The sequence below is a fragment of the Anarrhichthys ocellatus genome, unplaced genomic scaffold (assembly GCF_004355925.1).
Source record: "Anarrhichthys ocellatus isolate YVR2014 unplaced genomic scaffold, GSC_Weel_1.0 scaffold9, whole genome shotgun sequence".
Taxonomy (NCBI): domain Eukaryota; kingdom Metazoa; phylum Chordata; class Actinopteri; order Perciformes; family Anarhichadidae; genus Anarrhichthys; species Anarrhichthys ocellatus.
In genome coordinates this window covers 1,202,610-1,216,338 of record NW_022280039.1, presented here as the reverse complement: position 1 = coordinate 1,216,338, position 13,729 = coordinate 1,202,610, and the positions used below count along the sequence as shown (strand labels likewise).

Genomic DNA, 13,729 nt, shown 5'->3' with positions numbered 1-13,729 from the left:
GTGTGTGTGTGTGTGTGTGTGTGTGTGTGTGTGTGTGTGTGTGTGTGTGCGTGCAGGGGCATTCGATGTTGATACAAAAAGATAGATATGAGAGTATCTGATATAATCAGATATGAAAAAGGAAAACAAATGGAAGTTAAGTCACAGTCTCTTGTAAACATGGAATTCTCGCATCTCGCCCTGACACACCTGAGAAGAGAGGATTTACTTTCATGATTGGCCTCTATTGCTCCTTCTGTCTTAGGAGGAGCCCTCTGAGGAACATTAAACGCTAACAATTACAGTCCATGAATCAACTTACATTATTTCTTACATTTAAAGGAGTGTTCAAAACGGTAATAATTTAGCTAACAGCGTAACAAAATGAAATTCAGAATTCTACATGCAAATAATAACGCTCACCATAAGTGACCCATCACCCATCTGGGTCAGACTTCAACTGGGGACACATACAGTATCTCCACATCCACCTTCTGTCTCCCTCAGTCTCAACAACTCCTGAGTAGTAGACTGTATGAAGAAGTTCCAGAGCAGAGAGTCTGTGCAGAGTTGAGCACAATTATATCGAGCTAGTAACTCTCAAATTGTCACGTCACCTTGGTCTCCTTTTCCTCCCAGAGAGGGTATATTCTTATACCCAGAGCTGGCTTTCATCGCCACGGTCATCAATGTCACAAATCCTAAAAAAAAGATGGTTGGTTCGCAGGCAACATCCCACTTGGATGTTATAAGATTTTCCCTTGAAAATATTTGGAGCATCGATAGGGGTAATTATGACACATTTGCCTTAATAGAGCAGTTTACTATATAAGCAGTACTATGAGCTCAAATGGAAAGAGTAAAATGTTAAAGCTAGCAGATTGGCACTTGTGAAGTCATTACATTTACAGCAAAACACATGTTAAGGGGTTGAAATAAGTGCAAAAGAATATACAAGGGAAGGTAAGAGACTGAGGAGGGTGTTATTTAATCTCTGACACTTATGATTTACATCTTAAACAAGATGGTAAAAAAGGAATGCTAGGCCTTTAGCACCTAAATGCTGCTGAATGATTCACAGCCATATCATGTTATAAAAAAGGCATGACTAGATTTGCATAAGGTATACAGGGAAGAACGTATAGACAGCTTTTTTTTTCCTGGGAGCAAACTGTTCTGTTATCTGTTAAATGCAAATCTGTCAATCTGTTAGAGTCACCTGCACGCTGGTGTCTGAACTGTGCATGTTTAATGATTGCCATGCGTTTAAATGAACTGCCATTCCGTAATACTATCGACTACCCTGGCAGTTTTTGTACCTCCTGTACTTGATAAACTACGGTACACGAGGATGCCAGGTGGCTGTCAGTATTAGGCAAACATGTTTTGCTACTGGGAGCTTTTGCTGTAGATTTTGGTTCTGTCTGTTTCCATGATTTTCCCTGCATCCCTGGCAGCACTGTGGGCTGCTTGTCTGGTCTGTGTGTGTGCAGTTGGCAGTGACAGCTGGAGTGATATGGATTATACACTGTACTGACATGTATTATAGGGCACATTGAATACTCTGTTCAGTGTCAGTGTCAGCGTTGTCACTCAGATAAAGCTGTGGTTTCCTGTTGGAGGCTGACAGACCTGGCCCACCATCAACAAGCCTGGTCTTACTCTCCATGGAATTTGTTCTGAGGTCCTGGCCACATACAAATGCCTGTATACATGCATGGTTTCATGCTTAACACCGATCTGTCCCATGGAAATAGCTGCAGTGGAACAGTATGTCTTGGTTCTGTGGTTTTTGAATATGACCAAGTCTTTTTTTATATCTCTAAATCTCCCTTAAGCTTGACTTCCAGGTATTGAGCAACTGTTGCATGTTAAGTGAGGGCCTCTCTCTTTCTGCCTTTTTGCAAAAACACATGCCACAACAACACACACCCTCTTTTTCTCACTTTCCCTATCATATCTATTATTTAAAATTTTTTGCATCCTTCCCTCCGCCATCTATAACCATCCAAACCAAGCATTCCTGTCCTCACGCTAAAGCCAGGAAGGATTATTGCTCTCTCACAATCCTTATAACTGAAGCAGTTGCACAACTGTTTGGCTCCAACTATGCATAACTCCAAGTCAGACCAAGAGAAAAACACTTGAGGGTCTGCGTATACTTGTGTGTGTGTGGATTTCTAGCTGTTGTGCGTGTGTTTGTGTGTGTGTGAGTGTGTGTGTGTGTGTGTGTGGCTTTAATACAGTATGTAAGGCTGGATTAAATTCACATCGGTCTTACTTTACTTACCATCTCTTTTTCATTCCCTGCCCTCCGTGTTTCAGGAAGCACAAGCGTTCATTAGTGCAGAGAAAGTGGAGGATGTGATAGAGGAGAAGATAACAGCAGAGCTCGGCAAGGCCCAGGCCCATACTCCAACACAGTGGGAGAGAAGAAGCTCCAGGTCTGTGGACAAGGAGGAATTAGTGGTGAGTCTACTGCAATACCTCATCTACCCATCAGATGGAGACAGAGACTTTCATAAACAGATGGTGACACAACTTAGAAACTTCCCTCATCGGTGACTTTATTTTTCTAGTATGTTTATTCAGTCATGCCCATGAAAATAGGGAAATAAATTTAAAAAAGGTTTTAATTATAGTTACTGACAATGATGCAGTATAATACAGTGACACTAAAAAATGCCTCTGAACACATTATTGGAAAATGGACAAATGTGTGGCTCTTCGTGCACTATTCCTTTGTTTGTCATATAGGGTACAAACTACAGAAAAACCAATGCTGCTATGGAGATGAGACGGATAAACAGAGACTCCTTTTGGGCACGGGCAGAGGTATGAAAACTTATCTCAATTTGGCCACATTTGAGTGGCTAAAATGTAGTTCAGACGGATGTTTACTGCAATGTGCATTTGGAAAGCTATTGAAGAGAGTCATTATTCATATTTGAAAGTGAAACAAACGTTTAATGCGTTTCCCGTTGTGTGCGTCAGCGTGAAGAGGAAGAGAGGAAAGAGGAGGAGAAGAGGCGTGCAGCAGAGGAGAGACGTCGCCTTGAAAGAGAAAGAGTTTCAAAGGAGCGGAGGGATGCAGAAGAGAGGGACAGGAAGATGAATGAGAAGCTACAGATGATTGAGGAGCAGCGGTAGGAACAATGTCTATTTCCATAGTGCCCTCCAGTGGCTGTATTTTGTAAAGATTTGAAGAACAAAGTGCACTGAGCAAAAATATAAACGCAACACTTGTTTTAAGCTGAAATTGAAGATCTAAGACCCTTTCTATGCACACAAAAGGTTTATTCACTCAAAGTTTGTGCACAAATGTGTTAGAATCCTTGTTGGCGAACACACCTTTGCATCCATCCAGGTGTGCCTTAGCAAGATGCTGATTGAGCAGCATCATTATCACACAGGTGTGCCTTGGGCTGGTCACAATAAAAGGTCAACATTTATTAGGATTTCACATGACTAGGGCTACAGAAATGCATTTTTTTTGGTCAATTATCAGTCAGTATCGGCTGTGACCAACATTTGCCTCATGCAGTGCGACACATCTCCTTGTGTAGAGTTGGTCAGAATTTTGTTGTGGCCTGAGAAATGTTGGCCCACTCCTTTTCAATGGCTGTGCGAAGCTGGTGGCTCACAGCAACAGCTCTGGTGGCCATTCCTGCAGTCAGCATGCCAATGGCAGACTCCCTCAAAACTTGCAACATCTGTGGCACTGTGTTATGTGATAGGACTGCACATTTTCGGGTGACTTTTTTTTTTATTCAAGGCACACCTGTGTTATAATCATGCTGTTTAATCAGCATCTTGAAATGCCACACCTGTCAGGTGGATGGATTATCTTGGCAAAGGAAAAGTGCTTGCTAACACAGTTTTTAACAAATGGCTGCGAACAATTTGAACTAAGTTTGTTTGTGTGCATAGACTAAGTCTTAGATCTTTTATTTCAACTCATTAATAATGGGAGAAAAAAAGCATTTGGATGATGATTTTTGGAAACGGTAACATGGCACTGTCTTTTGTTTTTCTGTCGCACAGAAGGAAACGGGCAGAGCAAGAAGAAGAGCTGCGCAGAAAGGAGAAATTTAAATGGGTGAGTGAACAGATGCGTATTTTAAAGAAGTGTTTTTTATTATTTAATGATGCAAAGTGGTCAGGCACTGTTTTTGTAGTGTCAAAAAGCACACCTGCCTTGCTGGCTTCTGACTTTTCAGTTTGGTCAGACTGCCTGAACTCATTGACCCCCGTGTAAGAACTGGGTTGATGTTGTAATACTGTAATTGTTTCTTTATTCATTACTCGACCTTTGATCCATGTAATGTAATCTATGAGAACCATGTAATGACCACCGTCGTCTGCCACAATATCTGCTGATATGCACAGACTAATTAATTTACTGCTCCATGAACAAACAGTGGACTGATTTAAATGTACAGGGGAAAGTGGACTATGTACCCACTGCTGCTCATTTGGTTTATAATGAGATATTTAAAGGACTTTACAACTGATAATAATGTTAATTTATATGTATTTTACATATGTCATTTTAAACCTAAATTAACACGTCACTGATTCATTGACACATACTCTGAATGGTTGCTATGCATACACCGCGTGAACTAGCAAGACATGACAACCTTTATGCATTTTGACATACAATTATTATATTGTATACTGAATGCACAAACATTCCTGGATTCTGGCTACCATGTTCAAACTGTGCGACACTAAGATTTTACGTCGGACGTTAATGTAAACGAGTTTTGGACTTTGGGTTGTATGCATGTTCATGGTTTGGAGGAGGCGAGTCTTTACTCGAGGCTGTCTCTAAGCTTGGTTGAGTGTAGACTGCTTTCATTATATTAGACTATATACTTCATATTTGTGAGAGGTGAAAGTAAGGGTGATTATACTTGTGTGTACTGAGGGGTTTGCAGTTGCCTTAGAGTACTTCCAAGGTATTGCTTTGTGTCAACAGTTACTGTATCATTAATTAGGGCTCAATGTCAATACACTCAAGAAGTTTCAATCGTCTCAAGTGCTTTGTCCTCTACTTTCTTCAAATATTCCGATTCTAAATGAAGAGATTAAAAAACATAAAAATGTGTGCGTGAATATGTAAATATGATTCCACTGTGTTTCTGCACTGACAGGAGCAGCAGCAGAGGGAGCATGTGGAAGATATGAGGTCTCGTCTTAGTAGGAGCGAGTCCATAGAGAAAGCAGCAGTAAGTGAATTTTAGTAAAACCCATACAGCTGACATTACTTGATGTTTTGAAATAACTCTTTGTATAAGACCTGAATGGGCCACACGTTTGTCATTGCAAGCTGTCTCAGTCTGTTTAATCATTTCAATTTCTTGCCTATACTAAACATTACTTGACCTGTAGGAGGCAGCCGCATTAGTGTCCCAGCGCTCCATGAACCCAAGGGAGTTCTTCAGGCAGCTGTCATCATCATCATCATCACAAAGTCCCACCAGCCCTGGATCCTCCCGCTCTGGTACGTATACTGTGTGTGTGAGCTTGAACGGAGGTGGTACCACATGGCACCATGTGTTCAAAGGTCCAGACTAGCTTTTTGAAACAAGGATCAGAACTGGATTGCAGTGCATGCAGTTTTTGGAGTTTTTGAAATCTTTCAGTTCTTGAACTACTACTAAACAAACCCGTTTTCTTTTTCTCCAGGCAAACCCTTCAGACGATACCAGCGCAGCCTGACGGACACAGCCTTCATCTTCTCTAAAGCAGAAGAGAACACGTCATCCTCCCCTTACAGCTCACCCCTGGTCTCCCCCTTCTCCCGAGCTCCTCCCTCCCCCATCTACCGTGCCACGTCTCCCCCAGCAAGTCCTGATTTCCGCCGTGTCACCTCTCCACAAAGGCCTAGAGCCCCCATTTCACCGCCCACATCACCTCTCCGCCCTGCCCCTCCAGTCTCGGCCCTGCCCAGCGTTCTACAAACTAACGACCAACTTCAGGCTGTTGTTGAGCCCAAACTCCCATCACCCACAGAACCTTCTGCACCTCCCGCCTCCCCTAGTCTGTTGGCTTCATTGTCCCCGGGTTTAGTAAAAAGCAACCCCTCTCAGTCACATCCAGAGGCCCTGCCAGCGTCGCCCCCAAATACCCCAAATACCCCAACCCAGCCAGAGCACGTAACTTTCTGCTTCCAGTCTGTTGTAGCTCCACAGGCTCCAACAGCTCCTCTTCCAGAGAGACCACAGCCAGACACAGGTAGGGTGGAGCAGGGCACAAATGATTACATTGGGATCTGATTATACAATGTTTTTTACTTGTTTGAGGTGTGTGGTGAAGGTGTAATTATCCCCAAAACAACAAAATCAGGGGGATGGTGCAATGTGAAGAAGAGCCTATTACTTTTGCCAAAAACATTCATCGTTTGACATTAAGTGGTGGTTGTTAAAATTTTTATTACAGGCTTAAGTGACTTGGATGCTTCTGCCAAAACCTACTCCACACAGCCAGTAAAGCAGGCCGGGGGCTATGAATCGGTGGTCTGTTGTGCAGAAATGAAAGAGCTCAGAATATTTTTACAGTCCAGTCACAATTGCATAGTCCTAAAGTAACCCCATATACGTACTTTTAGCCATGCCAAGCTTAAATGTCCTGTGCGCCCAGAGAACCCAATTTGTTGATTCTTTATAGTTCAGTTTTTCTACCACAGGCATACACAGCCACTGTGGGCTCTTTTACAACATGTAAGCTTATCAGTTGTGTTTTTAATGATATCATTTTCCAATCAACAGACCTCAACAACGCCACTCTTGTGCACGCTGAGCTGGTCTCAGACACTGGCTACAAAGTGCAGGCTGTACTGGTGGAGGAAGAAGAGGAAGAGGATGGGGAGGAGCATGAAGAAGATAAAGGTAAAATGCAACCAGAGCCTTGTGCTGTTACCACAGAACCAGTCCAGACTGAGGCAGAGGAGCAGGAGGAGGAGGAGGAGGAAAAGAATGAGGAGGAAGAGGACAAGGAGGAAGAGGATGAGGGATTAAAAGCGGAAGCTGAGCATGCCCCACTGGAGGACCCTGTGGAGGTAGTGCAAGAGGAAGAGGAGGCAAAGGAAGATGGGGAGGAGAATGATCAATCAGAAGACATTCAGACTCCCTCTGAGCCTGCTGAGCTTTCAAAGAAAGAGGAAGAGTCGACAGTCTCTGGTAGCCCTCTTGTTCTTGTATCCTGCTATTTTGACTTAATTAACATTTCTTATTGTTACACTGTCACACACAGTTTATTTTTGAATGATGTACTAAAGCCTTCCAGAAGTTGGAATGGCATTTGATAATATGCTGCTCTCTGACAAAAGATTACAACCAAGTCATTATTTCAGATGCTGAACCAATCTGTCAAGTAATCAAACATGAGACTGTCGTCGTGTCAACCAATGGGATCACAAATGGAGACCAGAGTCAGAATGGCATAGGTTTGGCTACACGTCTATTTATAACAATATTACAATGTAGGATTATTCAGTGATAATGCATTCATTCACTGTGCTGGTTGGACTGTGATGAATACTTTTTACACTGGTCTACCTCAGAGCGATCCTTGAGTCCATCGGACACAGAACTCAGCTCACTGGAGCTGACCGGGTGCTACGAACTTCACAACGCAGCAGAGGATGCTGACGTTAATGAGGATGAGGAGCAGACGATCTCAGAAAATGGACAAGAGGTAGTCTATCTACAAACCACAGACTTATAACAAGCTACAAACGCATGTTCTACTTGTTCAGTGTCTTGCACAAAGCCAGTTTGTCTAAAAATTGGAATCTGCTCTTAATTTCAGAAAAGAATATTGTTAAATATTTGGTCGGTCACTTCTTTACCCTGTATGTTGCACTCAGCCCCAAGCTAATTAGTTACTAATGAAGATGTTAATTTCTAAAAACGGTTACAAACATGTTTTTAAAATTTTTAATTTAAAATGCTCAGACATTTTCTAAAACAGTTGGTTACTATAATGTTCAGCAAACGGAAGTGTTTAGTACATTTGTTGGGGACTATTTTCAGCAGTGGATTAATACGCATTCGGATTACTAGTGATTATTTACAGCAGTGGGATAGCGTACTATACATGTGGGATAAAGAATAAAGCACAATGCCTCTTCATAGTAAAAAGAACATGTCACCCGGAGTTGAGGTGTTGCTCAGTGATGCATTTTTCATAGTTTTTGAACAATAATTTAGGTTTATTGCACAGCGGAATAAGATATATCAGGCTTTGGCTCCACGGGCAATACTTGTTAGTAAGATAAATGAATTGATGGTTTGCCTTTTAATGGGCTTTGTTGACAAATGTATAGAATATTGCCAGCGTAGAGATTAAATTCAATTTGAAGAAAGTCTCCATGAAAGTGATTGCATCTTCCTATATTCTCCCCTACGTGAATTTAAGTGAAACAATACGTGTATTTCATTACAGCTTTTATCTGACTCTATTTTCCTCTCCACACAGGTTTTAGCAGAGCAACAAATGTGTGTCCGAGCTCTGTATGACTACCAAGCAGGTAAGCTGCCATTTAGAAGGTAATCGCCATGCATGTGCACTTAAAGTGCCTCCACTTACAGTAATTGCACCGCGATCAGTGGGTCTTCAACATGTTGTCTTGCGGTTCCCACAGAGGACGAATCTGAGATCTCCTTTGAACCGGGTGACATCATTAAGGACGTGGAAACGGTGGACAAAGCCTGGTGGAGGGGATGGAGCAAAGATGGCCGTCAAGGCTTGTTCCCTGCCAATTATGTGGAGACCATATAGACAGGCAGAGACACATGACACTCACTCAGGGACACCATCTCACATTTGTGCATGTTTTCTTACCTTAATCCTCCCACTGACACTTTGTACTCTCTATTTTGTTGGAAGGATAAAGAAAAGTGTGACTCCCTGTTTTGTAGAAAGCATAAAGAAAAGTGTGACTCTCTATTTTGATTTTTTTTTTTTAGCAAAACAAAATATTCTCACAAGTATGCAGAAATTACCCAGCCTCATTTTCTTGGATATAATAGCGGAGACCCTTTTCCTGGACTAAAATAACTTATTTCCTTTTGAGATACTGCAGGAATGTTTGTGGGAGGGATCAGATCTCGATGACAAAGGATCACAAACTTGCTTTTCTTGTGAGAAACACAAACAGATTCTTCTGGTGTATTGTCGTCTTTTTGATCCACACGTATAACAAGCATTCCATTCTGCTCAGCGTTTGCTTTGTGTTGCATTGCTAAAAAAAATAATTTACTGCTTTTGACTGGTATATATAATCAAGATACCTGTATCAGACATCATCTTATAATCACCTTCCTGTGTCTCCTGAGTTGTTTTGTAGCACTGTTTTCTTACTGACGGTCTCACAGCACATTTTAATTACCTGAACGGCAGCGAAACAGACGATGGAACAAGCAGTAGAAAGAGTCACTGTGTTGACATCTGTATTTCTCCATCACTCGTTAAGATGGGCTATAGTTTGTTCATATGGTTATGTCCTTCCATACATTTTGCGATTATGTCTCATCTTAATTTTCTGTCTAGAATTTTAAGAAATTAAAGTTTTGTGTTTACACAGATGTTATAAAAATCTTCATATTTTAATCTTCTGTTATATCCTAATCTACACTGTATATAAGAATGTATAAAAACTGCAAAGATCTTCTCATTTTCTATACATATTTGTATGTTTTACGCTTGTTTGATGGTATATATATATATGTTCTTTGTATTTACTCTAAACTTACAAATATATAGCGTCTACAAACTCAAACTTTAAAGTGTTTGTCTCTTGTTTTCTTCTTCACATTTACAGGTTTTACAACCAAACACACTGTGATGGACATTTTATTTTCATCCATTTAAGTTAAGCACAGTTTTTTAAATGAGAGCAAATGTCACTTCAGGCATTTTGAAGGAATTCTAAAAATAATGTAATGTATTTAATGTACAACATAAACCATAAAGACATCAGACATTACATGTTTATTATTAAATAAAGCAATTACAAAATAATGTGTTTTCACAGCACACAAAAATGGACTCAAATTGTAACAGTGAGGTGATCATGAGCAGGTGTTTTCTGTTCTCGTAATAAAGGATAGCACACAGATTTTCAGCAAAAGTTTTATTGGTAGTATGAATTTTTAGTATTTTGATATTTTCACTAGTAAGCGTGATTTAAATATATATTTGTTATTGGTCTCATCTTATGCACTGCTTCCTAAATGCTTTGTGAGGAAGAAAAAAAAAAGTTATAAATTGTAGTGCCGTGTTTGCACCTATAGGTGGAGACATTGCCTTTTCTGATGTGTCAGTTATGACATTATTGGGAGAGAGCTCACTGAAATGAACCGGTTCCTCAGGACGAAAGGCAAAAATATTTTGACAGGCAGAGAGGAGGCTCATTGTTACACACATTTTAGAAGCAGGATATCCAGACATTTCCAAAGCTAAAAATTGCTAATTTTGCTACACCACAAATAGGATTTTCCTCTCAGGATAATAATGATTGATTGAATATGACATCAATATTTCTTAACCATACACCTTTAATGTGTTTTTAAGGGCTAGGTTACGCTCTTGTAGTGCCAGTTCAATAACAGTGTTTGGCACATGCGCCTCTGTTCTGAAATAGAGAGGTAATGTCTGACATGGGTCTCATCCCACCTGAGCTGATGCCTGTTGACAGACTGACTTAATCCATCCAGGAGACTATTCTGTTGAGGTTATCCCAGAAGGCTAATCATCAGTGATATGTGTGAAAAGGTGATGAGCCTCTTATGAAATACTAATTGGGTTTCAAGGAGAAGGCTGTGCAAAGCTCAAATGAGCAAGATTGAGAGATAGAAAAAAAGTTTTAAACAGGAAGACGAAAGACGTAACACTCATCGTGCAACACCAATGTCTATCATTTTACATTGGTGTGCATGAGAAAGATAAACAGGCAAAGGGATGAACTGAGAGTGAGAGGACATCTGTGCAAAGAAAACGTGAAGGCACATTTATCTCGACAGTTGTGTCCCCTTTTCTCTCACTTCGCCATATCCCCGTTCCCATGGTCATCCCTACAACTCAAGAGATCCCTTGTCTCTTCAGATTAAGCAGAGTGATAGGGAGATACCGGCTAATGTGCCAGTCAACTTTCCCTTCCCCTACCCCTCTGTCTTTAGGCTGTCCATTCCTTCTGTGACCCTCATCAGTAACAAAAACCCTCCGACTAGGGTGCTAAACTAACAGAGAACAACCCCCCTCCCTCCTCCTGACTTTCCCTTTATCTCTTATTTAACTGACAGAGCCTATCTGACCGGCGGAGGACTGACAAGTGTGGGACGGCCGAGGTGAAGTGGCGGTAGGGAAGTGCCACTCATTGTCGTGTTATCTGCACAAAGGCCAACGACAGACATCTAATCTGACCTGGCTGCTGATGGCTTGTGGCTTATTGGCTGGGTTTCTGCTCTGAAGCAGATTCTGGCAAACCTTGGAGGGGAGGATAAGCACAGACACACACAAATATGTGCACATGGGCACGGATACCCACGTGAAGCACACATACATGTGCCAACAACCGAAGACGCCCACTATTCTTAGCCTCCATATCTGAGGCAACCTCCTTCTCCTTGCCACTCCTCTCAACCTCTGCCTTTGTCTAACTAATAGTTACTTCAACTTTTTGTGATTAATTATGTGTTTGGGAGAGTGTCAGTTTAGAAGAGACAAAAATCTTACCACAGCAGTTTTATAACTCTGTGTTCAGCTTTCCTTCTTTGGCTGCCAGCACCTGTGTGCAAGTGTGAGCGAATGGCACTTGTTTTCCTCTTGGCTCATCGTTCTGCAGTAAGAAACATGAAGGACAGGGTCACCGTGTCCGTCCTGAAGGCTTCAGGTTACCTTACCAATATTTGTGCCAGAGGACTGCCCGGTTGGATCTTCCCCACTCCAAAGTGATATGAACGATACAGTACCCACATTGCTCATGCTTTCGTAAAGGTTTGGCAGAGCTCAGGCATGCAGTGTTATTTTTAAAAGACTTAAGAAGCTCCTGTCTTTCTCTTCCCTTGGTGAAATAAAGATCAGTGTTTATAAGAACCTGTACGTTAGAGCTCTCGCTGAGGAAATGGGTCTCATTTTGTTCTTGGCTCTTTGTTCTGCAGGGGCATCCGTTACCGTGGGCAGTATTTCATCCATGGTATCGAATATTACCCGCCGGCAATAGAATAAGCTCCATTGCAACCCTAGGTGCTGTATCAAAATGTGAATGCACCACTGATGCTGTTTGCTTGTGAGACGATCTCAAGGCTACAACTGTTATCTGGGAAGAATTTCTCTCAACTATTATGCTTCCTCAACATAAATCAGCTTTAGCTTGGTGATAATTCCTTCTGGTGTAAGTCTTGATTAAACCTTTGCTTTTAGACATCTCTCTTGTTCTTGACATTGTCATTTTCTGTTTTCCCTTTAAAGATAATCTTCAAAACCGCTGAAGTAGATAACGCCTTGGAAGCTCCTGATGGCTCCAGCCAAGATTTTACTGTCAGCATAGAAACCGGCCCATTAACTTCTGAAGCCCTCTTTGGCAAAGCTCCCTTTCCCCTCCATTGCCATCAAAAAAAGCTATTTCCCTCGGCCAGTCCTACACAACCCTAACAATGAATAGAGGATTAGAACATCCCTCTGTCTTGCAGCAAAAACAGTAAAAAGGGATTTTTTTCTCTTTTTACCAGTCATTGGTGAAGACTAGTTGGCAGCATCCCCCCCCCCTCCCCGGGATATTTCCTGACATGATTCCCAAGAGGCGGTTTTTGCTTTTACGATACAATTCCTCCGCTCACAATCAGCTAACATGTGGCATTGTGATCCAATCACGAGATTTTTTTCCCCCCCTTCAGTTCGTAAATTGTTAAGTCTCTCAGTCTATTGTGAAGGAATCTTCAAAGTGGTGGGAAACCACAGGGGAACTTTGGTAGTTGTTAATTAATGCAACAGACTCTGTACAAATGCTGTATTTTCTTGATTCTAAAGATGAAAAAAATAAATCATGCTTTGAATCTAGCAACAGGAGCATTCAAATCTGTTACCTCGTCTTCAAACCGTTATCCTGGACAATGAAATGCTGTTGTGTCTCTGGAAACCATAAGTGATTTTTATTAACTCTGCTGTGGTTCCAGAAGAAATATCTCCATTTCTGGTTTAGGTTTATTGGATTTTTGTTCATAGCGATCATTTATGTTTCCATTCAGTAAATTGATAAAAAATGTGTTTTTCTAAAATGATATTTTCTGGTCTTTATGACTATCATTGGATTTGAAAGCAATGGGGAACATGACAGAGGCTGTGCTAACCGCTGAAAGGCAACTAAAGCAAAATTGGCCAAGATGAATGATGGATAATGGGGTTTAATCTTAAAATTTTCTAAATTGCTTTCAATCCAGTAAATGACTTTAAATGTTTTGGATTGCTTTTGATTGTACACAATTTAATATGTTTTAATAAGAAGCCATAGTAAAAGATCTATGAAGAATAGTGAAATATTGTCAGAGTAAATCATGACCTTAAACTGAAGTCTAAATTGTTTTCAGAAGGCACCAGCCAGCATGTAAACATGAGTAAAGTCCTAGTGGTCAATAATTGGGTGAGCTGTCCCTAAAGACTACCAGGGCTAAAAGCACTTATTCTCTTGGTTAATTCACACACACACACACACACACACACACACACACACACACACACACAC

General features: G+C 41.2%; 1 protein-coding gene across 1 annotated transcript in view; it reads left to right on the top strand.

The window, feature by feature from the left end:
- LOC116384476 (drebrin-like protein A) overlaps positions 1-9,769 on the top strand; it is a 30,502-nt gene extending 20,733 nt beyond the window's left edge. The window contains exons 5-16 of the mRNA XM_031849163.1: positions 2,305-2,448; positions 2,737-2,814; positions 2,974-3,125; positions 4,024-4,078; positions 5,139-5,213; positions 5,377-5,488; positions 5,674-6,222; positions 6,756-7,166; positions 7,340-7,432; positions 7,550-7,683; positions 8,467-8,518; positions 8,633-9,769. Of these exons, the coding sequence (XP_031705023.1) occupies positions 2,305-2,448; positions 2,737-2,814; positions 2,974-3,125; positions 4,024-4,078; positions 5,139-5,213; positions 5,377-5,488; positions 5,674-6,222; positions 6,756-7,166; positions 7,340-7,432; positions 7,550-7,683; positions 8,467-8,518; positions 8,633-8,769 (1,992 nt within the window). The 3' untranslated portion in view covers positions 8,770-9,769. The remainder of the gene's footprint in view (positions 1-2,304; positions 2,449-2,736; positions 2,815-2,973; positions 3,126-4,023; positions 4,079-5,138; positions 5,214-5,376; positions 5,489-5,673; positions 6,223-6,755; positions 7,167-7,339; positions 7,433-7,549; positions 7,684-8,466; positions 8,519-8,632) is intronic.
- Positions 9,770-13,729: the final 3,960 nt, after the last annotated feature.